The following is a 26,221-nucleotide window of genomic DNA, read 5'->3' on the forward strand; positions in this document are numbered from 1 at the left end:
CAAGCCGAAAGAGTTGAGTTCGATCTCCAGCCAGGCATGGTGATATGCGCTTGTAATCCCAGCAATAGGAAGGTGGAGACAGGAGGATCTCAGGGCTCACCCGTTAACCAGCTTAGCCAAATCAGCAAGCCCTTTAAACAAGATGGATGACTCCTGAGCACTTGGGAGGCAGAGGCAGGTGGATCTCTGTGAGTTCAAGGCCAGCCTGGTCTACATAGTTCCAGGCCAGCTGGAGCTACAGGGAGATCCTGCCCCCCCCCCCGCCAAAAACAAACAAACAAACAAAAAATGTGTTGTGTGAATGTGTACATGCCTTAGAGAGCCTGGAAATGAAAAAAAAAAAAAAGTTGGGTAAAGATTGTGTGTATGTGTGATGTATGCTTGAAGAAACAAGCTGCCTTCTCAGCGGCTTTCTAAGAATATTACACAAGAGGAGAAGACAGCAAAGAGAAAATAGGTCTCATAAGGAACCAAGAATCTGCAAAGATTCCAGGCATAGTGACACACAGTACTTGGGAGGTAGAGGCAGGCAGTTCTTTGTGAGAGTGAAGCCAGCTGGGGCTACAGAGAGACCTTGTCTCAAAAAAAAAAAAAAAAAAAAAAAATCTGTGAAGATTCGTATTTTCAGCTATACCGTCAGGACAGACAGATTTTAGGCACTTCAGGGGAGATGCCTCAACAGCTTCACATTTTTTTTAGTTCTTAAATCAAACATTGACATTCAGGATGGCTCCTAACCCCAGGGAGCAGAAACCTGCTAAGAGGTAGACTCCTATCATCATCTCTGTAATACATCTATGCTAATATATAGATCTTTGACAACTATAGAGGGATAGGCAGGTGGGAGTGAAAAGAAGGGCCAGGAAAGTAAAGTCCTGCAGCTGGGCCCTTCAGGGATAGTCTATTCATGTCTTGTACTTACAAACTCTGGTTGGGTCTCCTCTTTGCCTTAGGTATGGCACTAGGTGCCCCAGAAGTATGCAACCAGGTCACCTCACCCCAGTCTATCCGGGGCCTTCTCCCTTGTACTGCCCAGCAGCAACAGCAGCAGCAGCAACTTCCTGCTCTCCCACCCACTCCTCAGCAACAGCCACCCTTGAATAATCACATGATCTCACAGGTGAGTCATGCTCAATGTTGGAGTCCCCTTTGCTCTGATTCAGGAAAGTCCTAGAAATGCAGTCATGTCTCATACTGTGGGTCGCAGAAAGGATCTGATTTTTGAAACATGCCACTCCTGCCTCCTTTCTCATTTATTAGTTGTTGGAAAAAAAAAAAAAAGATTGAGAGTAAATGTTTGGCAAAAACTCCCTTTTTGTTGTTGTTTTATCTTTTTGCTGTTATTTGTTTGAGACACGGTCTCATATAGCCAACACTGGCCTTTAAGTTCACAGCCAAGGATGACCTTAAACTCCAGATGTCTTGGCTCCACTTCCCAAGTGTTGGGATTATGTACATGGACCACCACACCTGGCTAGCATGGGAGTTTTGTTTTCCCTTTCTCCTTCTTTTTGTTGAGAATTGTCAGTGGGATCTTTCACCCTATACCATATTTCTACTGTACCCTCTCTACCTTTAAGTCCCGTGTAATTAGCAAGGTGATTTGCTCATAATACCCATCAAAGTCATAGCTCACTCTGACTAAATATGTTGACCCATAAACACATATTCATTTGTTGGGGTTTGAAGGGAGAAAAGAATAACACTCAAGATCTCAAAACACACATTACCATAAGATATAAAGACCAGCCAGGCATAGTGCCATAGGCCAGTAATTCCAGCACTTGGGAGGCTGAGATAGGAAGACCAAGAGTTTGAAGCCAGCCAGGGCTAATTAATTTGGGGATAGCCTGGAGTGTAGAGAAAGACCTCTGTCTCAAAAAATGGTGTTGGGGTAGGCTACAGAGATAACTCAGCAATTAAGAGCACTTGCTGTTCTTGCAGAGGACCTAGGTTTGGTTTCCCAGCACCCACATGTCAGCTAACAGCTGTCCATAACTCTAGTTCCAGGGAATCTGACACCCTCTTCCTGCCTCCATGCAGGCATAGACACAGGCAAAACACTCATACATTTAATTTTTTAATATTATAAAAAGATACAAAGATGCCAAAACTTGATGGTTGGACATATCATAAAAGGGCTGTATTTTTCTTCTGTTGCTGGACTGGTTGATGTTGGTGCTAACTAAGGTTTGAGAACATTGTGTTTCTGTGGAGACTCTAAATTGGAACCTTAATATTCTGAGCAGAGCTGTGCTCAAGTAGTCACTTCTTCTCTTATAAACAGAGCTCTTAGTGAGAAGAGCTGCATGTTTTATCCTGAAGCATTCTCTGGTAGTCAGAAACCCTATGACTATATTCTGCTGCAGTTTATAAGTTTTCATTTTATCTGCCAGACTCTTGGACCTGCTCAGTCAGTACAGTGTGGCCTTAGATATATCTCTTCTCTAGGTACAAGAAGCAGGTCCCAACCTAGTAACCCATGAACTCAAATGGAGACACTCAAATGGAGAGATCCCAGGATGGCCCAGAATGTCCCCATGTCAAATGCTATGAGCTAAAATAAGAGATAGTAAAGATGTAGGAAATTGTACTTTCTGTCTAACCCACATCACATCATTCCAGCCCTTCAGCCTAGTCCGTAAAGTAGTCTATAGTTCTGATTTCCTTGTTCTACCACCATCTGCCCATAAGTCTTATTTATATTGGCTTCCCTTGATCCCTATGCAACGTGGCCCATGTGTATGTACTTTTCTTTGCTTGTGTCTTAATTCAAACCCATGAATAAATAAACTCTGTTTCTTCCTCTAGGCATCTCCCATTGTGCTTTTGTATGTGTATGTCTCATTTTTCCAAGGTCCCAGCATTTTTTTTTTGGTCTTTTTGAGACAGGGTCTCCCTGTAGCTCCAGCTGTCCTGGAACTTACTATGTAGACCAAGCTGGCCTTGAACTCACAGATATCCTCCTGCCTCTGCCTCCTGAGTGCTGGGACTAAAGGCATGCGCCACTACGCCTAGTCCCAGCATTTTTTAAGTCCTTTTTTTTCCTGAAATGTGTATATTTTGATACAGTTTTGCTCCCTTTTCTGCCTCTTAGTCTCTGTCTGTACTTTTACCTGTCATCCATACCTAAGAACACACCGCAAGAATGGGAGAGGAAAAAAGATAAAAAAGAACCGTTTGGAATTAATATTTTAGGGTTAATTACAAGTGATAGGCCCTAAACCCCAGACTCCTACTCAGTCCTGCCCTTGTTCCTGGATTCTACAGTTCAGTGAGTAAGTTGTTGGTATGGAATGTGATGTTGGGTTAGATGCTGTAGATTGGGGCTGGGGGATCACTACTTAGGGGTCTCTGTTCCCTTAAAAGTATACTCTTTTTTTCTATTTATTTTTTTTTTATGTGTATGAGTGTTTTTCCTGTGTGTATGTAAGTGCACCATGTATGTACCATACTCATGAAGGCCAGAAGAGAGCATCAGATCTCCTGGACCTGCAGTTACAGAATAGTTATTAGTTGCCATGTGGGTGCTAGGAACTGAACCTGGGTCCTCCAAAAGACTAGCCAGTGCTCTTAACCACTGAGCCATCTCTCCACCCCTAAAAGTATACTCTTGAGGTTAATCATGACCACATAATCCAAAGCAATGAATCTTTTTTTTTTCTTTATGAGACAGGGTCTCACTATATAGCCCCGACTTGCTCAGAATTTGCTATGTAGACCAGGCTAGCCTCAAAGTCACAGAGATCTGCCTGCCAAGTGCTAGAATTTAAAAGCATGCACCACCATGCCCCACTCAGACCAAAGAATGTTATCCTAGCTAAGTTTCAGTGTCCTAGAAGCATTTTTGGAGGCTACTAAAGTTACACCATCACCCTATATATTTTTTCTCTATTTTACTTTTTCTCCTCTCTTCATCCCATTCTTCTCTTCCTGATGCCGCCCTCTTCCTTTATTTCTCTTACTGTTTCTCTTGTGGTGCTAGACTGCAAACCTAAGTCTTTTTCCTTCCTTATTTCCTTTCTTCCTGCCTTTCTGCTTTCCTTTTTTTCTTCTGGCCTAAGTGGCTGTCAGCAGTGTAGTACTGTCCAAACTGAAGTTGCTAGGGCCAAGAATAATTATTGTCTCTAGTTCCTCAAATGATAAAACAGTGTAGGAATGAAGGAAGTGACTACATATACACATACCATTGCACTATAAAGCTTTTAGAAGAAAAACTTTGAGAAAGAATAGTTACCTTTAGTGCTGTAGCAAGAGGGATTTGCTCAGTCCGAAGGGCAGTTCTGACCAAACAGCATTTTTACCCTTTTTGGCAGACCTCCTCCATCTGATTGGGCTTTCATTTCATGTGTTAGTGAAGCAGGTACCACCACTGAATGAGGCTGAGGGTAGAGGACCAGTGGCTGCCTTTTGTCCAGTTAATTTAGACTGTAGTAGACCTCTTGCAAAGGAGCCCTCTTGAATTTGTGGCTAGTGTCAAGACATCCAAGAGCCGTTGATCTATCCCAGAGTTCGCCAGTAGATGGCAACCATGTCCTCCTGGTGTCTCAGGTATCCTGGTTCTGGAGTTTGAGACTCCAAGAGTAGAACTGTAGCTGAAGGTAATGGCAGAATAACAAACGAGAAAAGTAGCAGTGAGGCCCTACCTTTACTATTGCCCTTCCTGGTGAGAGGAAGCTTGGAGAACATCATCTCTCCTCACTCTATTTAAAACTCCCAGGTATGAGGAAAACAGTTATTTTATTATTTTACCACTCATAAGGCCTGTACCAATTTAAGACCTCTCCCAGGAGCAAGAGAAGGATTAAGATAATAGAAAATGTGTTTAGGAGCAACCAGCATTTGCAGCTAATGTTGGGCAGTTTGGCCAGCAGTTACATTTGGAATACCATTGGCTTACAGAAAACAAGGGTGCTAATAGGACTGAGTTGATTTTCCAGATAATAGCAGTGTCTCTTCCAGGTCACTTGAGATTCTCAAATTCTTTTTTTTTTTAATATTTATTTTTATTTTATGTGTATGAGTGTATTGCTTGCCTTTAGGTAGGTACACCCATGTCATGCAGTGTCTGCAGAGGTCAGAAGAGAGGGTTGGATCCCCTAGGACTGGAATTATAGACTGTTGTTAGTCCCCATGTGGGTGCTGGGAATCGAACCCAGGTCCTCTGCAAGAGCAGTTGGTGCTTTTAACCTGAGCCATCTCTCCAGCCTGATTCTCAGATTCTATTAAAAAATATATTTTTTATTTTTTTTTAAACTTTATTGAGAATTTCATACATGCATATAAGGTGTTTTTGGTTTGGTTTGGTTTGGGTTTTTTTGGTCTTTTTGAGAAAGGGTCTCCTTGTAGCCCCAACTGTCCTAGAACTCACTCACTCTGTAGACCAGCTGGCCTTGAACTCACAGAGATCCGCCTGCCTCTGCTTCATGAGTGCTGGGCTTAAAGGCATGTGCCACAGCACCTGGCCCAGTATATAAGGTGTTTTGATCAAATCCATGCCCACTCCCTCCCCTCTAATACCTCCCATATCTCCCCATCACTTTTTTCTAACAACTTCTCCTTCCTTCCTTCCTTCCTTCCTTCCTTCCTTCCTTCCTTCCTTCCTTCCTTCCTTCCTTCCTTCCTTCGGGGCTTTTTGCTACTCTAACATTCCCCCCTCTGAAGAAGTAACACTAGAATCTTTTTAGGGGTTAGATAAGAGCTCCCAAATACTTTTGACATTTTTGGCCTTTGGAACAGAGTATGTTGCTAAGAGGCCCAAAGACATTTTGACTTTTAGCCAAGAAACTGGCTACTTTGGAGTCTTTTTACCCTAACTACCTAGCCAATTCCTACTCCTATTCTTATCACACCATCCTCTGAAGAGATTAATCATATTATCGATAAGGAATCGGGACACAGACCACTCTGGCTTCTTCCATGCTGAGCAGGGACACAGGGTGAGGCAATTGGAGTATCCCTTCAGTGGATCTATCTAAAAGACTCCCAAATTGCGTAAGTCTTATCACCATGTGGGGGCAGGATTCAGGCTCTCTCAGATGGGTCCCATAAGTTCTCAGCTCCTATGCCAGAGGGAAGCCGGAACAGGCACCATATTTTATTATTTTTATTTTATGTGTATGAGTTGCCTGCATGTGTGTCAGTGCACCTGTGTCATGCAGTGCCCGAGGAAGTCAGAGAGGGCATTGGATCCCCTGGAACTGGAGTTACAGACAGTTGTTGGCTGCCATGTGAGTGATAGGAACCAAACCCAGGTCCTTTGCAGCAGCAGCCAGTGCTCTTAAGTGCTGAGCCATTTCTCCAGCTGAACCATTTTTCTAGTCCTCTCAGTAACTTCAAATACCCTTTTGAGAGCCTTCTAATTCATAGACTCTTTGCCTCCTGCACAATAAGTTACCTCTCTTAGAGTTTTCTGGGGCTGGAAAGTTGGCTCAGATATTAAGAACACTGGCTGCGCTTGCAGAGGACCTGGGTTCGATTCCCCGCACCCACATGGCTGCTAACAACTGTCTGTAACTCCAGTTCCAATGGATCCAACACCCTCTTCTGACCTCCGAAGGCATTGCAGGACATAGGTGCACTTATATAGATGCAGGCAATACACTCATACACATAAAATAAAAATAATAAATAAAATGTTTTTTAAAAAGAGTCTTCTGGAGATTTTGTGGTAGGATATCCATACTACAACCTCCATATTTCTTAATGTTTTAAATGCAGAAGGAGGAGTCAGTAGGAGATGCCAGAGAATTCTGTTTGGCTTTTTCCTTTACCTCTTCCCTACTCTTAGTGTAATCCTGGCAAGAACACACGTCCTGCAGAACTAGGCTTCAATCTCACCTCTATCATTTAGCTCTGTGATCCCAGGAATGCCCTTCAGTTTCTCTGAGCCTTATTTGAGGGGCAGTGGATGTCTGGGATTGAGCCAAGGACCTTGCACATGCTAGGCAAACACTCTACTTAGCCTCATTCCCAGCATGAGCCTTATTTTCATAGTTGGAATTGTAAGCTTGTGGCTCTAGGTATTCTTATAAGGCTGTCGTGAAACAGTGTGTATAAATGGTATTTCCCTTTTCTTCCTCACCTCTCTCCTCTCATCCTTTCTCTACCAGGGACAATGACTGGAGAATTGATTAGACAATCCAAATGAGGAAAAAATAGCTGCCCATTAATTGGTTTTAAACACTGCGTGTTCCTAATAAGCAAATTCTCTTGCTTAAGGGTAGTGAAGGTACTGAAGAAATAGAAACCAAAACTAACCTGTCATATTTTACCCTGAGACTCCTCTTTGTTTATGAGGGCATTTTTCATACTGCCCTCACAGCCTGGAAGAGCATAGAAAACCATGGATCAAGAGGAAGTTGCTGGAAGCAAGCATCTACTGGGTGTTTATTCCTTTTCTGCCCTCCGGAGGGAGATGATCCCTGTGAATGAGAACTTCCTCCAGGAGAGCTGCCCTTGGATGATCCTTCCTCCAGAAGTAGTCAAGCAGTACACATAGGAATCCCATCTCAAGTGGGCATTTAGGGAGGTTTTTGATTGAGGTCCCAGGGGATCATGGGCTCAAGACAAAAAGTACTTTGGGAAAGTTTTGTTTGGAATCAGGTCGAAGACCCTGGCCCTGATAGTTCTCAGATTACTCACAACACCTGCAGAGTTCTAAGTGGCTAATAGGACAGAGTATAATGGTCTCCCCTCTAATAGAGATTTTTTTTTTGTCAGAAGTATGGAAACCACAAGCTGTCCTAGGCCTGGTTGTCAGCCTGCTCAGTGGCCTTGTGATTCATGAGAAATACCTTTTATGATTAACCATGTTGTTCCTCCCTTTCCCTCCCTCATCTGTGCCCCCCCCCCCGCCTTTCCTTGTACCCTCCTTTTCTCTTCCTTTTCCACATGCCTCTCTGCTGGTCTACAGCCAGTCCCGGCCCTGCAGCCCTCTCCGCAGCCTGTTCAGTTCTCTCCAAGCTCCTGTCCCCAAGTCCTTCTGCCAGTTTCTCCACCCCAGCAGTATAACATGGTATAAACTCCATTCTCCCTTTTTGTCTTGTTCCTATGTGGCCTGTTTTTGTGGGTATGTCTGGGTCAGTCCATGGTGGCCTTGTAAGCATGTTGTACTTTGGAGGGGATATTAAAAAGCTGTTTCTTGAGGGGCTAGCACAAGCTGAACTAAATTCCATTCTGATGGCCTTATCACAGCATATCAAAAGACAAGTAAATGTATGACAGGGATGCTGAGTTCCCCAGACTGTCAGTAGGAGGAACAAAGTGGGATCTTAATCTAACTAACCTAGGCCTGTCATCTCTCTGTCATGTGTATCCTTCATCCAATTTGCTCCCAGTTTATTCTATACGAAATGATTCTCTATAATTTCCTTTCATTGCAGACTCAGGTACTAATGGTTGAAAATCTTAAATCTTACCCATCTTACTGTGTCATTTTATATCCTCTTCCAATATGTGGTACGTGCTGTTTAAATATTTGTAAAGTGGATGTAGTAGCACATACCTTTAATCCCAGCACTTAAGAGGCTAAGACAGAAAGATCGCCCTGAGTTTGAAGCCAGCATAGGCTAAATACTGAATTCCAGCCCAGCCTGGGATACAGTAAGACCCTGTCTCAAAAATAACATATACATACATACATACATACATACATACATACATACATACATATCCTTGGCAAATCTGGTTTGCCTCATAGTTGTGACTTCATCGTGCTGATAAGAGCCCTTACTTTTTTTACTTTATGTTAATTGCACCTCTTTTTTACTTTTTTACTAGAATTCCCTTTTTCCTCCTACCTCTTACCTCCATTCTGAAAAGTGCTGGAATATGGACCTCAAAATAATCTGCATCTAGTCCTCTTGTCATCTATTCCTGACCAATAAGGTAGCAAAAAAGTTCCCTGAAAATTGGATGAAACTACAAGGCAACATTTTTCTTTTTGTATCTACTATTTTCTTTTGCAAAAGAACTGCTCTGGTGTGTGCATATGTGTTTGTGTGTGAATTACTGTCCAGAGAGTAAAAGAGAAGAGGAAGCTAAGACTAACCTATCAGCATACAAGTAAGAGATGGAACACCAGCATCAGTGCTGCTTAGGAAAGAAGACTGAGAGAAAGGTAATTATAGCCTAGCCAGTCAGTCTCCTCCTCCTCCAGTTCAGCCACTCATCCTGGCCTCCTTTCGGAGGTGAGAATTGGAAGTGGTTTCTGAAGGGCAGGAAAACTCTAGGCTGGTGTCAAAGAACAAAGGTGGAAATAACCTCGAAAGGGAGTAAGAAGATAAGCAGCAGGGGTGGAGCCACCAGTCCTTTGCTGTGGAGGCATAGGAACCTAGCCCTCCAGAATCTACTCAAGGTGTTGCTCTAGCTACTTTATTGTAAAAACAGGATTTATAGCAAGGCAGGAGCCTTTTTGTGGTTAGGGGCTGAGGAATACAGGAAATGAAAAGATTCTTAGAATCTTTTTCTTTAACCCTTAAGTTTGTCCTTTATTTTTCTATAGATATAAATTGTGTCCTGTGCGCCCATCTCCTGAGGACTAATCCTAAAAACAGTCATAATCGGGGTAGCCATTGTTATCTGTTTAGTAGATATGCTGGCTCTGAACTTAGGCTTCAGGTAACCATTCAGTTTAAAACTATTTAAAATATCATGACAGAGTTTTAGGGCTAAAAGACACTTTTCAAGGCACAGAGGCAGGGCTGTCCCAAAATGGTGTGAGTAAGGTTGTAGAGCATTGCTATTTCTCTCTCTGTGTTCTTGTTTTTGGTTTTTAGTGTATTTGAGACAAGGCCTTGTGTAGCCCCAGGCAGGCCTGGAACTCAGTTTATAGCTGAAGCTAACCATGAACTCATGATCCTTCAACCTCCACCTCCCAAGTGCTGAGATTGCAGGTGTGTGCCACCGCACCCAGCTCTGTCTGTCTTTATTGACATCAAAAGCATGAGGTTTGATAACAGCTCAGTCCATGAGTCCTCTACTGTCTCAACAGGCAGATGACCTCAGCAACCCCTTTGGACAAATGAGCCTTAGCCGCCAAGGTTCTACTGAAGCAGCTGACCCATCCTCAGCTCTGTTCCAGCCCCCACTTATTTCCCAGCATCCTCAGCAAGCTAGCTTCATCGTGGCTTCCACTGGACAGCCTCTCCCCACTTCCAACTATTCTACTTCTAGCCATGCACCACCTACTCAGCAAGTCCTGCCACCCCAGGGCTACATGCAGCCCCCTCAACAGGTAAGTAGCTCCCTTCCCCAGCTTTAGTTATTAATTCAATTTGTCCAGTATTACAAACCTTTCTTCCTTTAGTTTAGACAGAGCAGGAAGGAATGCTGTCCTCACACTGTATGTTTTGAGAGTTACCATTCTACCAGAAGGCCACTTTTCTGTATAACACAGATCTTGTTTTATTTCAAACTTGTATAGTAATCCTGTAACTACAAACCCCAAATAGCTCTCCAAATAGAAAAGATTTTTGGTCATCAACCCTGAGGCATCTAGTAATTTGCAGTGTGTTAAGGCTGATTAGCAGGTCCTCTCACACCTGTTTCCTTTCACCATAGATCCAGGTTTCTTACTATCCCCCTGGACAGTATCCAAACTCCAACCAGCAATATCGACCTCTCTCTCACCCGGTGGCCTATAGCCCCCAGCGTGGTCAACAGCTGCCTCAGCCATCCCAGCAGCCTGGTAAGAGGAACCACTGGTTTGAAACAGTGTACATAAGGGAAGGGCAGAGACTAGGGAAGAGAAGAATTATCTTCCCCATTGGGTGGGGTGGGGGTGGGGGGTAAGAAAGAACCTCCAGAAAAAAGAAAAAGGTAAAATAGAGTGGAGAAAGGTAGTCACTGCTGTAGGGTGACCTAACCATCCATACTAATGTCACCTATGTCTTGCCTATCCCTAGGTTTACAGCCCATGATGCCTAACCAGCAGCAGGCGGCTTACCAGGGCATGATTGGGGTCCAGCAGCCTCAGAACCAGGGCCTACTGAGCAACCAGAGGAGCAGCATGGGAGGCCAAATGCAAGGCCTGGTGGTTCAGTACACTCCACTGCCTTCTTACCAAGTGGGTACATTCTGTGTTGAGAAAGATCACCGAGTCCTTGGGATGAGACAAGAACAGCCTCCCAGGGTCATGGGAGATTCTAATACTGAAATATCATCTGCCTCCCCCAACCTCTAGGGGTACTTTTTTCTCTGAAAGAAAGCCCAGAAAGTTTGAGAAGTATCTTTAAATTATTTGGTTTCCTTATAGCCATACAAATGAGTGTTATGTATGTCCAGGAAACTGGAATCCAAAGGAAATCAGGCTTCTTCCTTGTGTCAGATGCCTAGGGTGGTGTCTAGAGAAGGAAGAGATGGAGATGGCTCTGTGAGCATTTCCTTTGGGCAGATAAGGAGTACTGGAAGAGACTCTTATGAGCTGGGGAGGGCATTATAATGCCCCGAGCTAGTACTAAGTAGCCTGTTCTCTGGATGAGCTCAGTGAGATTACCAGTAGTCGTGCTCTTCTCCATCCAGGTCCCGGTGGGCAGTGACTCACAAAATGTAGTCCAGCCACCTTTCCAGCAGCCCATGCTGGTCCCTGCTAGCCAGTCTGTGCAAGGAGGCCTCCCTGCAGGGGGTGTACCCGTGTACTACAGCATGATTCCACCGACTCAGCAGAACGGTACGAGGTGAGGACTGCTGGAAAGGCAGGGCATATCTCCTTCATAGACCTTCAGCAACTGTCAAAATGTGCTTTTGTCTCCAGTGGCCTAAGAAACCAGAAGTAAAGATCCCAGTAGTAGCCTGGCATGGTGGCAGACACCTGTAATCCTAACACTTGGGATGCTGAGGCAGAAGGATTACAAGTTTTAGGCCATCCTGGACTACCTGGTGAAACCCAGTTTTTTTAAAAAAAAATATTTTGTCTATTGTTTTTATTTTATGTGTATGAGTGTATTGTCTGCATGTGTGTAAGTGCACCCATGTCATGCAATGCCAGAAGAGATCAGAAGAGGATGTTGGATTCCCCTGGAACTGGAGTTACAGATGGTTGCTAGCTGCCATGTGGGTGCTGAGACTCAAACCCAGGTCCTCTGCAAGAGCAACTGATGCCACTGAGCCATCTCTTCAGCACCACCACCACCCCCTTTTTAACAGGGGGTTATTCTTTTCTCTTCATTGATATGATATTTGCATAGAACTTAGCCACAGAAAAACTGCCTCCTTCAGTGAAAGAGTTTAAGATGTTACCCAGTTTTTTTGTTTTTCAAATCAGTGAGACTCAAAACTATAAGATAGAGACCGCTTCATCGTTAAGAAACAATTTTGGTGGGACTAGAAAGCAGTTAAGAGCACTGGCTGCTTTTGCAGAGGACCCCGGTTCTGTTCCCATATGGTGGCTCATAACAGTTTGTAACTCCAGCTCAGGGAAACCAATGCCTCTTTGGTCTCCACAGGCACAGCACACATGTGGTACACTTGTATTCTTGCAGCCAAACACTCATAAAACAAAATTTTTTAAAAATTTTTATTGATTGATTGATTGATTGGTTGGTTGGTTGGTTGGTTGGTTGGTTGGTTGGTTGATTGGTCTTTTTGAGACAGGGTCTCCCTGTAGCCCCAGTTGGCCTGAATTCACTATGGAGACCAGGCTGGCCTCCTCACAGAGGACCAGCCTGCCTCTTCCTCCCAAGTGCTGGGATTAAAGGTGTGCACCACCACACCCGGCTATTTATTATTTTATGTGTATACACATATTGCCTGCATGCCAGGTTTAGGGACCATGTAGTGCAGTGCCTGTGGAGGTCAGAGAGGCTGTTGGATCCCCTGGGACTGGAGTTACGGACAGTTGTTAGCTGCCATTTGAACCAGGATTTGAACCCAGGTCTTCTGCAAGAACAGCCAGTGTTCTTAACCGCTGAGCCATCTCTCCAGCCCCATAAATTTTTTAGCTGGATTTGAACCCAGGTCTTCTGCAAGAACAGCCAGTGTTCTTAACCGCTGAGCCACCTCTCCAGCCCCACAAATTTTTTTAAATATTTTATTTATTATTTTTATTTTATGTGTATTAGTGTATTGACTGCATGTATGTGAGTACACCCATGTCATGCAATACCACAGAGATCAGAAGAGGCCTTTGGATTCCCCTGAAACTGGAGTTAAGGACAGTTCGTAGCCGCCATGTGGGTGCTAGGACTCAAACCTGGGTCTTTTGCAAGAGAAGTCAGTGCTCTTAACTGTGAGCCATCTCTCCAGCCCCACAAGAAAAATTTGGGGTTTTTTTTTGTTTTGTTTTGTTTTTGTTTTGTCTTTTTGAGGCAGGGTCTCCCTGTAGCCCCAGCTGTCTTGGAACTCACTATGTAGACCAGGCTGGCCTTGAACTCACAAAGATCCTCCCTGCCTCTGCCTCCAAGTGCTAGGATTAAAGGCATGTGCCACCACGCCTGGCAAAATTTTTTTTTAAAGAAGTAATTTTGGGATATGTCAGTATAAAATTTTTGTATACCTTTCTTATCCTTTTTTTCTTTCTGTAGAGAGAATGGGGACAGTTAGATCATAACCTATAAGATCATAGTGTTAGAAAGGACGTCTTCCGAATAATCTAGTCTACAACCCTTGTTTTGTTTCGGTTTTATGTTTATTTTTGAGGCAGGGTCTCGCTACATAGCCTAAGCCTAAAATAGCCTTAAACTCTGTCTTACTGCCTCTGCCTCCAAAGTGCTGGGATTAAAGGTGTGCACCACCACCACACTTGGCCTCTCCTTTTTTTAAAAAATATTTTATTGATTATTTTTGTTTTATGTATGAGTGTATTGCCTGCATGTATTTGAGAGCACCCATGTCGTGCAGTGCCATAGAGGTCAGAAGAGGGCTTCGGATTCCCGTGGAACTGGAGTTAAGGATGGTTTGTAGCGACCATGGTGCTGGGAATCGAACCCAGGTCCTCTTAACTGCTGAGCCATCTCTCCAGCCCCTCCCCCACTGCTTGTTGTTGTTTTGTTTTTGTTTTTTTTTTTTGAGACAGGGTCTCCCTGTAGCCCCAGCTGGCCTGGAATTTACTCTGTAGACCAGACTGACTTCAATCTCACGAGATCCACCTGCCTCTGCCTCCTGAGTGCTGGGACTAAAGGCATGTACTACCACGCCCAGCTCACTCCTTTTTTAAGTGAAAAAATTCCAACTAGGAATCTTAAACTTACAAGTCACACATTTGGTTAGAAGTGCAGCTGAACTAGAACCAGATGATTGTGTGTGTTTCTGTGCATCCATCTCCACTGCCTATTTGTGTATCTCTGTCTTTTATGTGCATTTCTCTGTGTTGTTTTGAATTTTTCAGTATTTTTTCCTGTTTGTCTCTAGGTGACTCCCAGTGTTTATCATTGGGTATACATCCTAAATCCTTCATCTTCTTAGTTCTTTTTTACTCTTTTCTCCCTAGCATTGTGGTCTATCCCTGACTTGCTTTTCCTGTAGTTGTTTCTAGACTCTATGTGTTTCCATGTATACACATATATATGCCTGGTGTCTGCATGCCATTGAGAAGAGCATGTGTCACTAACATTCCATATTTAGCACTGATTAGCAGCTTCTTAATTGAAAGATGATCAAGCACAAATATATATAATTAACTTTGAACTGATGAGTGATTTTAGAAATTGCATGGCAAATTGGTCTGGGAATGGTTTGGAGCTGCTTCTCTTTCCCACATGGGAGGCCTAGGAAGCAGCTGTTGGCCCGGAGCTGTGTTCCTCCCTCTGTCACTTCACCACTCCTCTCTTCTCACCTCCCAGCCCTTCTGTGGGATTTCTGCAGCCTCCCGGCTCTGAGCAGTACCAGATGCCTCAGTCTCCCTCTCCCTGCAGTCCACCACAAATACCACAGCAGTACTCAGGTAAGAAGATAAAGAATTGGGGGACGGGGGAGCTGGAGAGATGGCTCAGCAGTTAAGAGCACTGACTGCTCTTACAGAGGACCTGAGTTCAATTCCCAGCACCCACATGGCTGCTAACAACTCCAGTTCCAGGGGATTCAACGCCCTCTTCTGGCCCCTGTGGGCACTATAAGAAACAAGTACACTAATTTTTTAAAATTTGGGGAGGGCTTGAGCACCGACAAGGGCAAACACTATTGAAGAGCTTGTGTTCTAATGCTGTGAAGGGTTCAGAGATCAACTGTGACCTTATCACAAAGAAAGACCAAAGTCTTGACTGAGTGTAGGGGTTCATGCTTTAATCCTAGTACTCAGGAGATGAGGCAGAAAGATTGTGAGTTTGAGCCACATCTATTTGTTGTTCTTTTTTGTCTTTTTTTTTTCCCTTTTGGTGAGCCCACTGTTAAACATAAACCTTTGTGTTATAAAATACTTACCTCTGTCTCCTGCACTCATTTGCTTTAGACAGCATTTCTTTTTCACTTGGGAACATGAAGAAAGTTGAGAAATGCTTTTTAAGTCACATCATACATCTGTTTAGCAGATTTTAGTGTGCACTCACATATATTGTTATATTTTCATTCTGACCACAGCTTTGTTTTGTTTTTTGTCTTTTTGAGACAGGGTCTCCCTGTAGCCCCAGCTGACCACAGCTTTGTAAGGAGAAAATTTAAGACTTAGATTAAATGGCTTACCCTAAGGTCGCAATCCTAGAACTTGAACTTGGGTCTTTTGACTTTGTGTGTCCTATGCTGTATCTTCAACACTAGATTTTCAGCAGGCTTTGTGCTCTATCCTTTTTCCTTTAGTGGGAAATAAATGCACTTTATGTTAACAGCTATAAGCCCTCTCCAAAGGGACCAGCCAAGCCTCGTGAATAGATTTATGTCATGTGGCCAATTGCTGTCTGCTCCCAGCATTCGAAGAACAGTTGCCCTTGTTCATTTCCCTTTCTGCCCTCCCTGGACAGAGCAGCCAAGTTAAAGAAACTTCAGGCTCTGCTGGACTCAGGCTCTGTTTGCCTCAGGCCATTCCTAGTCTATTCTGTTATGTGGATATCTGAGTGCCCTCTTCTGGTGAGAGCGAGCTATTTTGCCAGTTTCCCCATTTAGAAATGAAGTATTTTTCACCTAATATATTTTACACTTTGACTTATTAACTGCTATGGGGCAATTAGAAAGTTAATCTTGCTCCTAAGAGATGATATATTCTTATTTTTAAGGTGCAGTAATGATTCTGATTTCATCCAGACCGTACATGGATCTCTTATAGGCTAGGATTTTAAATTCAACGTAGGCCAGGTGTGGTGCACATGCCTTTAATCCCAGCACTCAGGAGGCAGAGGCAGGCAGATCTTTGTGAGTTCGAGGCCAGCCTTGTCTACATATGAGTTCCAGGCCAACTGGGGCTATAGGGAGACCCTGTCTCAAAAATAAAAAATTTTAAAAAAATAAGTAAATGGTCAACAACCTTACCCTTTATTATATGAGTGGTCTCCCTACCTGTTTCTTTTACTGTCTGCCAGGGGCACTTGGCCTTGAAATTCCCAGTAGAGTATGGAGATTTTAGGAACCATTTCCAAGAACTACTGTGTTCTGTAGTGGTGCTTGGTACCACAGGGCCTTTCTCTCTCCTGTTAAGATGAATGTGTGCAAGTACATAAGGATAAGGTTGTGTGTGCATTGTTCACGTCCTTTGTGGTATGTCATTACATCTCTTGGGTCTCTGGTATTTGTCTTTGGATCAAAAACAAAACAAAAAATAATTTTTTTGCCAGGGGGTGGGGGAGCTTTTTGAGACAAGGTTTCCCTGTGGCTACATATGGCCTGGAACTTGCCATGTACTCTAGGATGGTCTCAGTCTCACAGAAATCCGCCTAGCCCAAGAAAAAATAATTTTTCATTACTTACTTGACTTAGTACTGAGTTAAGTCAACTAAAATATCTCTTCTGGAAAATAACAACACTAGAGTTCTGGGCTCAAGATGGAAGAAGGAGGTAACAGGCTTCCTAAATCAGAGGAAATGAGGAAACCCTCTCCATCATCTATTTTCCTTGCTTCTTTGGAATTTTCCCATTATATTTCCTTTTTTCCCTGATTGATCCTAGACTTCTGACTGAGCCCTTGTACCCTTCCCAGATGGCGGGACCCTCTGTTCTACCCATGTCATCTAAAAGACCATGTTCATGTAAATAATTGATTTTTAAAAGCTTTTAATCCCTGCTCATGGAAATCTAAGAGGAAATAGAAAAAGAGAAAACATTGCCTTTTCTATCTTCTTTTCCAGTTTACTGTTAACAAGGAAGACAGATGGTGGGACTGGCCCACAAGGGCCACTCTTTCACCTTCAGAGGACAGGCACCCGTCCTCTGTTCATGTAGCGGCATGGTCACTTTTCCAAAAATAAAGGCAGGGATTAGGATTGGCTGTTCCTGGAACAACTGTTATGGTTTATTAATACATTTTTGTAGTTGCCCAGTTTATCCCCAGGCCTGGACTTTAATTCTGCCACTATGATACTAGATATAACTATAACTCCAGGAAATACTTTGATTCCCACTAAAATGATGGCTTGCAGGTCCCTTGTGGTTTCTGCAGGAATGCCTGTCTAGGGAAGATGCACACAAACATGAAATGGCAGTGATAGCTGTACACAGACTCCAACTCACAGTGACAAAGCAGCATGGACAGCATGAGACACACACAGAAATAGCCTCTCACATACTGGCTCACTTTTAAACTCATTTTTAAGAGTTTTTTGTTTGTTTTGTTTTTGGGGTTTTTTTGTGACAGGGTCTCCCTATAGCCCCAGCTGTCTTGGAACTCACTATGTAGACCAGGCTGGCCTTGAACTCACAGAGATCCACCTGCCTCTGCCTCCCAAGTGTTGGGATCAAAGGTGTGCGCCACCATGCCTGGCTTTTTTTTTTTTTTTTAAGAGTTTTCAAAGCTGAATCTATTCTCTTCCACTTGAAGAAGATCTTCCTCTCCCCCACCAAAAAAAGGAAGAAAAAGACCAAGATTCTGATTTCTGTCCTATAATTTTTATTTCATTTGTTTGAATATTCTTTTTCATAGATTGGTTCCTGGTGGTAAAGAAGAACCCTATCAGTTTTCTCCCTTGGTGATTTTTTTTTTTAATCTAAACAAAAACGAAAAACAATTCTGCCAGACATAAATGTCATCTGTTTGTATTTATGTAGTTTGCTCTGCCCAATCGACCTTTCTGCCCAGGTTTAATGATGCCACTTAAAAAGCCATTCACATGTTCCCTCTCCTTTCTGAGCTTTCAAGCTGAAATTGATTTCCTTACTTAGCCCCCTTCTTCCTCTTCCCACCTGCTCTCAACCCAGGCTTCTTCCCCAACCTGATAATATGGAAGTACTGTCACTGGACAGTAGGGGTTTTTTTTGGGGGGGGGGTTGTTTTTTTGTGTTTTTTCTTTTTTTCTTGCCAAAGCCATTAAGAAGTAGGGACAGTTCAGCTGCTAACAGATGCCCCCTGCTTTTGGCTTGAGGAAGAGAGGCAAGAAAATCAGCTCATCAGCTAGTAGTGCTCTGTGTCCTTGGTTGAGTGAAGGAACAATGCTCCAGGCCAGCAGGGGAGGACTGAGCATGGGGAGGAGCTCAGAAGAGACACTGCAACCAAGACTCCTGGCTTTTTGTTGCTGTTGTTCGAATCAGAGAAAATAATACAAGGACTTTGTCCTTTTTCTCTCTCCCCCTTGAGTCCCCAGCAGCTCCTTATCGCTGCATATTAGTATCAGAAAGCGCTTCCTCTGTCCTGCTGATAGTTTTATGTAGTATACAGTCACACATGTCCCACTTTTCCTGGCCCAGGGCATTAGGATCAGATTATGAGCTGCCTTCTAGAAAAGCTGAGATTTGATTATTTTTGCGTTGACCCCTCAGGTAGCAATGAGGAGTTTGAATAAGGTCAATTGCAATTTTGTTGGTAGAGGATGTTGAGATGGATGGGGTTCTTAAGATGGGGAAATAAAATGCCCAGAGCAACTATTGTAAGGGGAGAGTTGTTTATAAATTCATGACTCTCCACAACTGTGCAATTTTCCTGTGGCCCTTCTATAAGCCACACTGATGAATACCCTGTCCCCTTTGGCAGGGGATAGGAGATACTAGCCTATTGCACTAAGTATTTGTCCTCCCTGACTGAGTGAACCCTAGAGGGTGGGGTGCACAAATTGGCTGGGGACTAGAGTCCAACAGCTGCTGTGCCTTCTGAACTGCTCTCTCAGGCCTCTTGCCTTTTCCTTCCCTATGACCAATACTATCTGAACAAAACAATCACACTCACCTCCGAGCATGACTGGCCCAGAGGCTGTCGCATTTCTAGTCGTAGGCAGCAATGTGGTAGTAGTGGAGCCGTGGCAACACTGAAGCACCGAACCATGAAAGCATCAGCATCGCAGCAGGCTTTTGAGCTAGTAACCTAGCTCCCATTTCTCTACCACAGCCTCAACAGGAATACAGCCTGGAAGGTCAAGAGCAAACCTTCATGCTGAACACTCCCCTTTGGGGAAGCAAAGCTCCTGCCTATTCCTTCCAGCAGAGACTGTCTCCCAGCAGAGACAGTCTCCCTGACTCCTTATCTTTTTACCGTGAAGAAGATTGGACTTAATGTTCCTCCTCACTGTGCCCTTTCCTTCCTCTACCTTGTTGTAGGGGAAGCTGTCCATGTAACCAGTACCAAAACGTCAGGGTCACATCCAGTTGGGCCCCTGAACCTGCCAGTAAAGGCATCAGAGGGTCCTGACCCTCCTACTATTAGGCTCTGGCATTATTCTCATTCAGAACCTCCTATTCTGTTTTGCAGTCCTACCACTGGACTCCCTCTCTTTATCAGCTTATATTTAGCCAAAGCAAATACAAGATCTATTCTACAAAACACCAGTCCTATGCCAATATCTCCAGGATAGAGACCAAGCATCTTACCAAAATGCATCTCAGACTCTGCTGTCAGCTATTTGCTTAATATAGACTGTCCATTCTATGAGGGCAGGGACCAGGCTTGCTTATTGTACACTCAGTGCCCAATATAAGAACTGGCACATAGCAAATGTCCAATAAATGTTTGTTGAATAAGCTTCTTATCTTCTATTGTTTTTCATACAGGGCACCTATATCTTAGCACCTCAAATCATTTGTCATTTCCTGAATATGACATATATCTCCAAACTATTCCCTCTGCTTGAAATGTTTCTGTGCTCACCCCATTCTTGACCAAGAAGTACTTTTTAAGTTGGCTTAGTGAAGCTGTGAGCATTCATCTTTTCTAGAACAATCAGAGTTTGCTGACTTACCTGCAGTTCTTACAGAAAACCTTGTCTGTCTCTGAAGCCCTGCCCCATGCCCCAGACCAAGACTAGTACCATGCCCAGACATTGCAGCAGTCTGCCCTGGGTATTTGGTAATACTCAACTTTGATAGAATGGAGTGATTTTTCTGCCTATCATAAGAAAGTGTCCCCTACTAGGTGAAGGCCAGGAACATTGGCATCTGGTACTCAACCTCTTTTCTACTTAAGCTTCTGGTGGTTGAAAGAGAGAATCAGAAGTCAAATCAGCAACTATCTCGGATTCCTGTCAGGACACAGTTTGAATGACCCTGAAGCCAATGGGTGGATTTGCTTGCTGGCTTTTCCATTCAGGAATAACTGGATGGCCAAAATACAGTTTGAATTCCCAACCAACTGCTTTCCTTATTTCACTCAGGAGTGTCACCTTCTGGACCGGGTGTGGTAGTCATGCAACTGAATGTCCCTAATGGACCCCAGCCACCCCAGAACCCATCTGTGGTCCAGTGGAATCACTGCAAATATTACAGTGTGGACCAGCGGGGTCAGAAGCCTGGAGACCTATACAATCCAGACAGTAATCCCCAGGTATATCCTCCAACCCAACCTTGTCCTGGTAAGGAAGGTTACAGATTCTTCCCAGGGAGCAATCTTACACATCTTTCCCTGGATATTTTGAGGGAAGAACACAAAAATAATAGCACCCAGTTTCAAGGAACCCAGCATCTAAACTTAGGAAATAGACCACATTAAACAATACTTAAGAGAATATTTAAAATGGAGGGGCAAGGAATAAATATAGCTCAGTAGATCCCTTACCTAGTACACATGCACATGTAAGACTCTGGGTTCCATCCGACAGTACACACACAAATATTTAAAATGGTTTGTTGGGACTGGAGTAGATGGTTATCTGAGGAACAACACCCAACATTGACCTCCAGCCTCCACAGAAGCATATATACATGACTGCATACATAAACATGTATATGTACACATACACAGAGACAAAACAACAAAATGGTTTATCAAAAGTAGGTATTATAGTACAAAGTAGGCTGGAGATGTAGGTGAGTGGTTCAAAGCTTACCTAGCATACATGTCCTGGGTTTGATTCCCCAGCAATGGAAATAAAAACAATAAATAATAATAAAACTAATTAGGGAATAAGAACACAGTTTGAAGGAGCACTCTGACTTGGGCAGAGTTCACAGGACTATCTTATTTTTTGAGTGGTGAATTTAAAGTCAAACCATAGGATAAAGTATTTATGTGGTATGTACTCCTCTCTTTCACAGGCCAACACACAAATGAGCAGCAGCCCCATTACGTCTCCTACCCAGTCTCCAGCACCCTCTCCTGTCACCAGCCTCAGCAACGTCTGCACTGGACTCAGTCCCCTGCCTGTTCTCACACAGTTCTCCCGGCCTGGGGGCCCTGCACAGGGTAGGGGGTTAGGTTAGGGTGGGCTGTTGTGGAACTCCCTGTTCACATTCCATTCCAAGGTGAAAGATTAGAAGATAGCAATAAGTAGGGAATCAGTAGGGCTTACCCAGTTCTAGGAGCTACACCAGCCCTCCTTTACGTATTTAAAATTTACCTCCAAGTAGGGTAAAGAGATGGAGGGGAAAAAAGCTCTTTCAACTTTCTAATGAATAAAAGAACTGAACCTAACATAAGTACTGATCTAAGGCCTGGGAATGTGAGACTGGTCAGAACAATATGGTTTGTCTTTGTTTGGGGAATTTTTTTAGATTATTATGTATTTCTTTTGTGTCTGTGTGTACTTGTGTGGGTTTATATGCACCATGTATATGTAGGTGCTCATGGAAACCAAAGGGCATTGGATCCCCTGGAACTCCAGTAACACGTGGTTGTGAGCTACCTTATGTAGGTGCTGGGAACCAAACCCAGGTTCTGTGCAAGAACAGTTAATGTTCTTAACTACTGAGCCATGTCTCCAGCCCCAAGAACAATACGGTTTTAGAAGATGGAACACTGGATTTGGATTAACAGACTTGGGTTCCAGTTCTAGCACAAACTAGCTTTATTATGTTGAATAAGTTACTTCAACTCAGAACTAAGGCCAGGCGTTGTGGTGCACACCTTTAATCCTAGCAGAGGCAGAATCAGGCAGATCTCAGTGAATTCAAGGCCAGCCTGGTCTACATAGTGGGTTCCAGGCCAGCTGGGCCTACAGGGAGAGCCTGTCTCAGAAAGACAAAAATAAAATCAAATAAAAGCCAATAACAACAAAAAAAACCTCAGAAGTGGACCTTAGATTTCTTATCCATGAAATGGGGTTAATCGTACATAAGATGGGGGTAGTCTTGTTGCCTTCTGCTTTGGCAATCACAAGTAGTCTAAGAATAAGATTAGGATGTTGTTTAAAAAAAAAAAAACCTTGAAAATGCCCTGAAATACAATATTTTATCAATTGTAAGTTACACAGTACTTAGTGTATACCATCCATTTCTACATGTCATATTCATTTAACCTTCCAACACCACCAAAGAGGAGAAAACACCCCACATTGCATTTCTAGTACCAGCCAGTACTTTTGACTGGGCATTTTGGTACAAGTCTGTACTCTGGTCTGTCATGCTCTGCTATAGCCTCTAATATAAATGGGAAACTTGGGAGTTTGGGGATAAGGAAACCTACAAAATAGATAAAAGACATTCATAAAGCTCTAAAGGTTTCTTCTCCGGTCAGCTCTCTTTTTTGTTGTTGCTGTTTTTATGGAGACAGCCTCACTTTGTATCTCAGGCTAGCCTAGAATTCACTTTGTAACCTAGGCTGGCCTCAAATTCAAGGTGATCCTCCTGCCTCAGCTTCCCCAGTGCTAAAATAACATGCCTACCTCTTCACTGGTCTATTTCATAGTGTCTTTTTATCTACAATGGACAGAACGCAAAGTCTTGTTAATGAGATACCACTGAGAGTTTAGGAAGACACACAGCTCTTAACTCGGTCACATGGGCACTCCCATCATAGTAAAGTTAGGAACAGTATGTGTTGCTATTTATCTCCAAAGCTACCTGAAATCTCATAATAGTCATACCATGAAACTCAGGCTCTTAAAAAACCATCTGTTCTTGCGTGGTGGCACATGCCTTTAATCCCAGCACTCGGGAGGCAGAGGCAGGCGGATCTCTGTGAGTTCAAGGCCAGCCTGGTCTACATAGTGAGTTCCAGGACAGCTGGGGCTACAGGGAGACCCTGTCTCAAAAAGACCAAAAAAAAAAAAAAAAAAATCTGTTCTTACTCCCTAGGTGATGGACGCTATTCCCTCTTGGGTCAGCCATTACAGTACAATCTGTCCATCTGCCCTCCTTTGCTCCATGGCCAGTCAACTTATACGGTGCACCAGGTAAGGGTGTTCACCCACCAGCATTAGGGCCATCAGAGCCCCCTTTTCATCTGGGCCCTTGGTCAAGCCACCTGCTTCAACCAGCTGGGTACACACAGGAGGTAACACAGAATGGACAAAGCAAGAAGACCCTTAGCTCCCTCTTTTACTCATAACTCCCACCCCAGTGCCAAAAGGGAGGAGTGTTGTACGTCTCAGTGACCACTCCCTGGGCAATTTGACTACCTGCTGAAGTAGAGTCCTCAGGGTGGATGCTGTTCCCCAGTTTCTTAAGGTGACATTGGGACATATGGCAGTCAATGTTGTTTACTTGGGATGAGAGTTATATTGACTGTTGAAGGGACAGAGTGGATTGAAGCATGGAAACCGGGGCAAGAGACAAGCACCCAAATCTGCCTCCACTGACCTGGGGACAGCAGACGTTGGTGAGTAACAGGATGCCAAGACCCGAAAGGAAAGTACCCATCTCTCCAGACTTTTCATTTCTAGCCCAGGATAGTGGGAAAGCCAGTTTAGAGTAGGAAAATGGAGGCCTCTTTGCTTAAGAGCAAGCAGAAGGTGGAGAACTATCTATGTCCCTGAGTAGCCATCCCAGGTTCTGAGGTAGGCCATCATAGAAATGTTGAATACCACAATGATAGGAGTGGCTAAGCCTCTTGTTACAAGCTGTCTCCTGTCCTGACCCTTATCTAGGATATCTCCCCTTGGTAGTTCTAGAGAATTTGGGAGAATAGCATTCTTCCTGTAAGTCTTCCATGTTAGGCGTACAAAGTCTTTTGGGATTCTTTAATCTGCAGCTGTTGCCTAAACAAGCAAAGAAAGGGAAGGGCAATAAGACCTTCCAAGATGATAAGAAGGAAGGCTCTATCTGGACCAGCCTCTGGATGGGAAGGGAACTGTGGGACATGTTTTAGACTGATCCTCTGACTTTTTTATTAAAGACTGTCAACAAAGCTACATTACCTTCATAGTAGTGATACCCTGTAAAAAAAAAATCCAGGTGTAGGTTCCCAGATCAGAGACCTGAGATTCTAATTAGCAGTCCCTTCTTCTATCTCTGGGTTAGAAGAAAAAAGTGCTTTTTTTTTCTGGGTACCCCAGTCAGGGTCGAGGCGGGGCAGTTGGGTTGATTTGGGGAGGGAAGATGGCTAAGTGGGAAAGGTAGGGCTTTTGAGGGCATTATATACAGGCTTGGTCCCCTGAATACTACTATACTAGGCCACTGTCCAGTCCTTACTCTGCCCCTCACAACCTTGTCCTCTTTCCTCCCCTTTTAGTGCTGGGACGGGTGCTGGAGGTGACAGATCTCCCTGAGGGCATCACACGTACAGAGGCAGACAAACTCTTCACTCAGCTCGCCATGTCTGGTGCCAAGATCCAGTGGCTTAAGGATGCTCAGGGGCTGCCTGGTGCAGGTGGTGGGGACAACAGTGGGACTGCCGAGAATGGTCGTCACTCGGACCTTGCTGCCTTGTACACCATCGTGGCTGTATTCCCCAGCCCCCTGGCTGCCCAGAATGCCTCCCTTCGCCTCAACAACTCTGTGAGTCGCTTCAAACTTCGAGTGGCCAAAAAGAACTATGACCTGAGGATCCTGGAGCGAGCCAGCTCCCAATAAATGGAGGAGGGGAAGGAATTGGCACAATTAGGGTGGAGGCAGCATAGAGGGAGCCAAAGCAGGAGGACTCGGCCAGAGGCAGGAAGTAAGGAAGATAGCCACCAAACTGGAGCCTACCACATTACGGCTGAAGAGAAAAGCAGACCTCTCCTCACACTGGCACTGGACTCCTTTCTCCCTTGCCATGAGTCCTCTTTTTCCCTGGTTGGTCCCCCTTTGTTTCCCTCTCCTTCCCATTCTCTTCTATCATTTTTTGAATCTCTTCTCCCACCATGAAATTAATTTCTTTTTTTTTTTCTTTTTTTTTTTTGGTCAGGTAGAATTGAGAGGGTCCCACACTCCCCTCTCCTCCAATTTCCTTACCATTCCAAGCCCCCTTTCCTTTTTTGGTCTTCATGAATATATTTATATGGACAGAATTAAGAAAAATAAATTGATTTCCCCATTCTCTCACTCCTCCCATCTCATCTCCCCAAACCCTACAGAGTTAAAACTTGGGACCCCCCAATCCCCAGAACACTTGTATATTGTTTGTTTGAGGTTTGTGCCGCAGTAACAGACACAGTATTTAATTGCACATACAGATGTTTGCTGGGTATATTCACTGTAAATTTTATTTAATCTGGTTTTTTTGTTTGTTTGGGGGGTTACTTGGAGGGAGGTTGGTTTTGATTTTAAATATAAAAAAACTGTCACTGGACACCAGTCACTGTTTCTCTGTTGCTTGGTGCGGGTGGGGCTGGAGGTTCTGGGTAGGTACAGACCCACAACTACTGGAAGGGTTCACTGTAGGTTGGGCGTTTTCCCTAGCATATGGACATCTATTTTCCTGACCCTCATCCTTCCGATCCCTCCTCTTCCCTGAATGCAATTCTAATAGATGGCTGGGTCTCTGTGGAATCTTGGCCTGGGGCTCTCTCAACTCTGTTGCAAGTTGCTGTTCATCAAGCACATTGCTTCTCAGTTCTGGGCCTTTGTGTCCGCATCAGAGGCTCCT

The 26,221-nt window shown here is 43.9% G+C and overlaps 1 protein-coding gene across 8 annotated transcripts in view; it reads left to right on the top strand.

Moving 5' to 3' along the window:
* The window catches only part of R3hdm2 (R3H domain containing 2), a 165,851-nt gene extending 139,927 nt beyond the window's left edge, over positions 1-25,924 (top strand). For 5 of the 8 annotated variants that reach the window (XM_017800856.2, XM_017800859.2, XM_029568805.1 and 2 more), the window contains 11 exons: positions 954-1,120; positions 9,995-10,237; positions 10,564-10,690; positions 10,908-11,068; positions 11,524-11,678; positions 14,781-14,881; positions 20,652-20,821; positions 21,532-21,679; positions 23,509-23,606; positions 23,947-24,031; positions 24,884-25,924. In XM_017800856.2, the coding sequence (XP_017656345.1) occupies positions 954-1,120; positions 9,995-10,237; positions 10,564-10,690; positions 10,908-11,068; positions 11,524-11,678; positions 14,781-14,881; positions 20,652-20,821; positions 21,532-21,679; positions 23,509-23,606; positions 23,947-24,031; positions 24,884-25,224 (1,796 nt within the window). In that variant the 3' untranslated portion in view covers positions 25,225-25,924. Of the gene's footprint in view, positions 1-953; positions 1,121-7,915; positions 8,018-9,994; positions 10,238-10,563; positions 10,691-10,907; positions 11,069-11,523; positions 11,679-14,780; positions 14,882-20,651; positions 20,822-21,531; positions 21,680-23,508; positions 23,607-23,946; positions 24,032-24,883 lie in introns of all 8 variants that reach the window. The other 3 variants (XM_029568803.1, XM_029568804.1, XM_017800853.2) reach the window with 1 other exon arrangement.
* The last annotated feature ends 297 nt before the right edge of the window (positions 25,925-26,221 follow it).

Source organism: Nannospalax galili, unplaced genomic scaffold (genome assembly GCF_000622305.1).
Source record: "Nannospalax galili isolate Female #2095 unplaced genomic scaffold, S.galili_v1.0 scaffold340, whole genome shotgun sequence".
In the NCBI taxonomy this organism is placed as follows: domain Eukaryota; kingdom Metazoa; phylum Chordata; class Mammalia; order Rodentia; family Spalacidae; genus Nannospalax; species Nannospalax galili.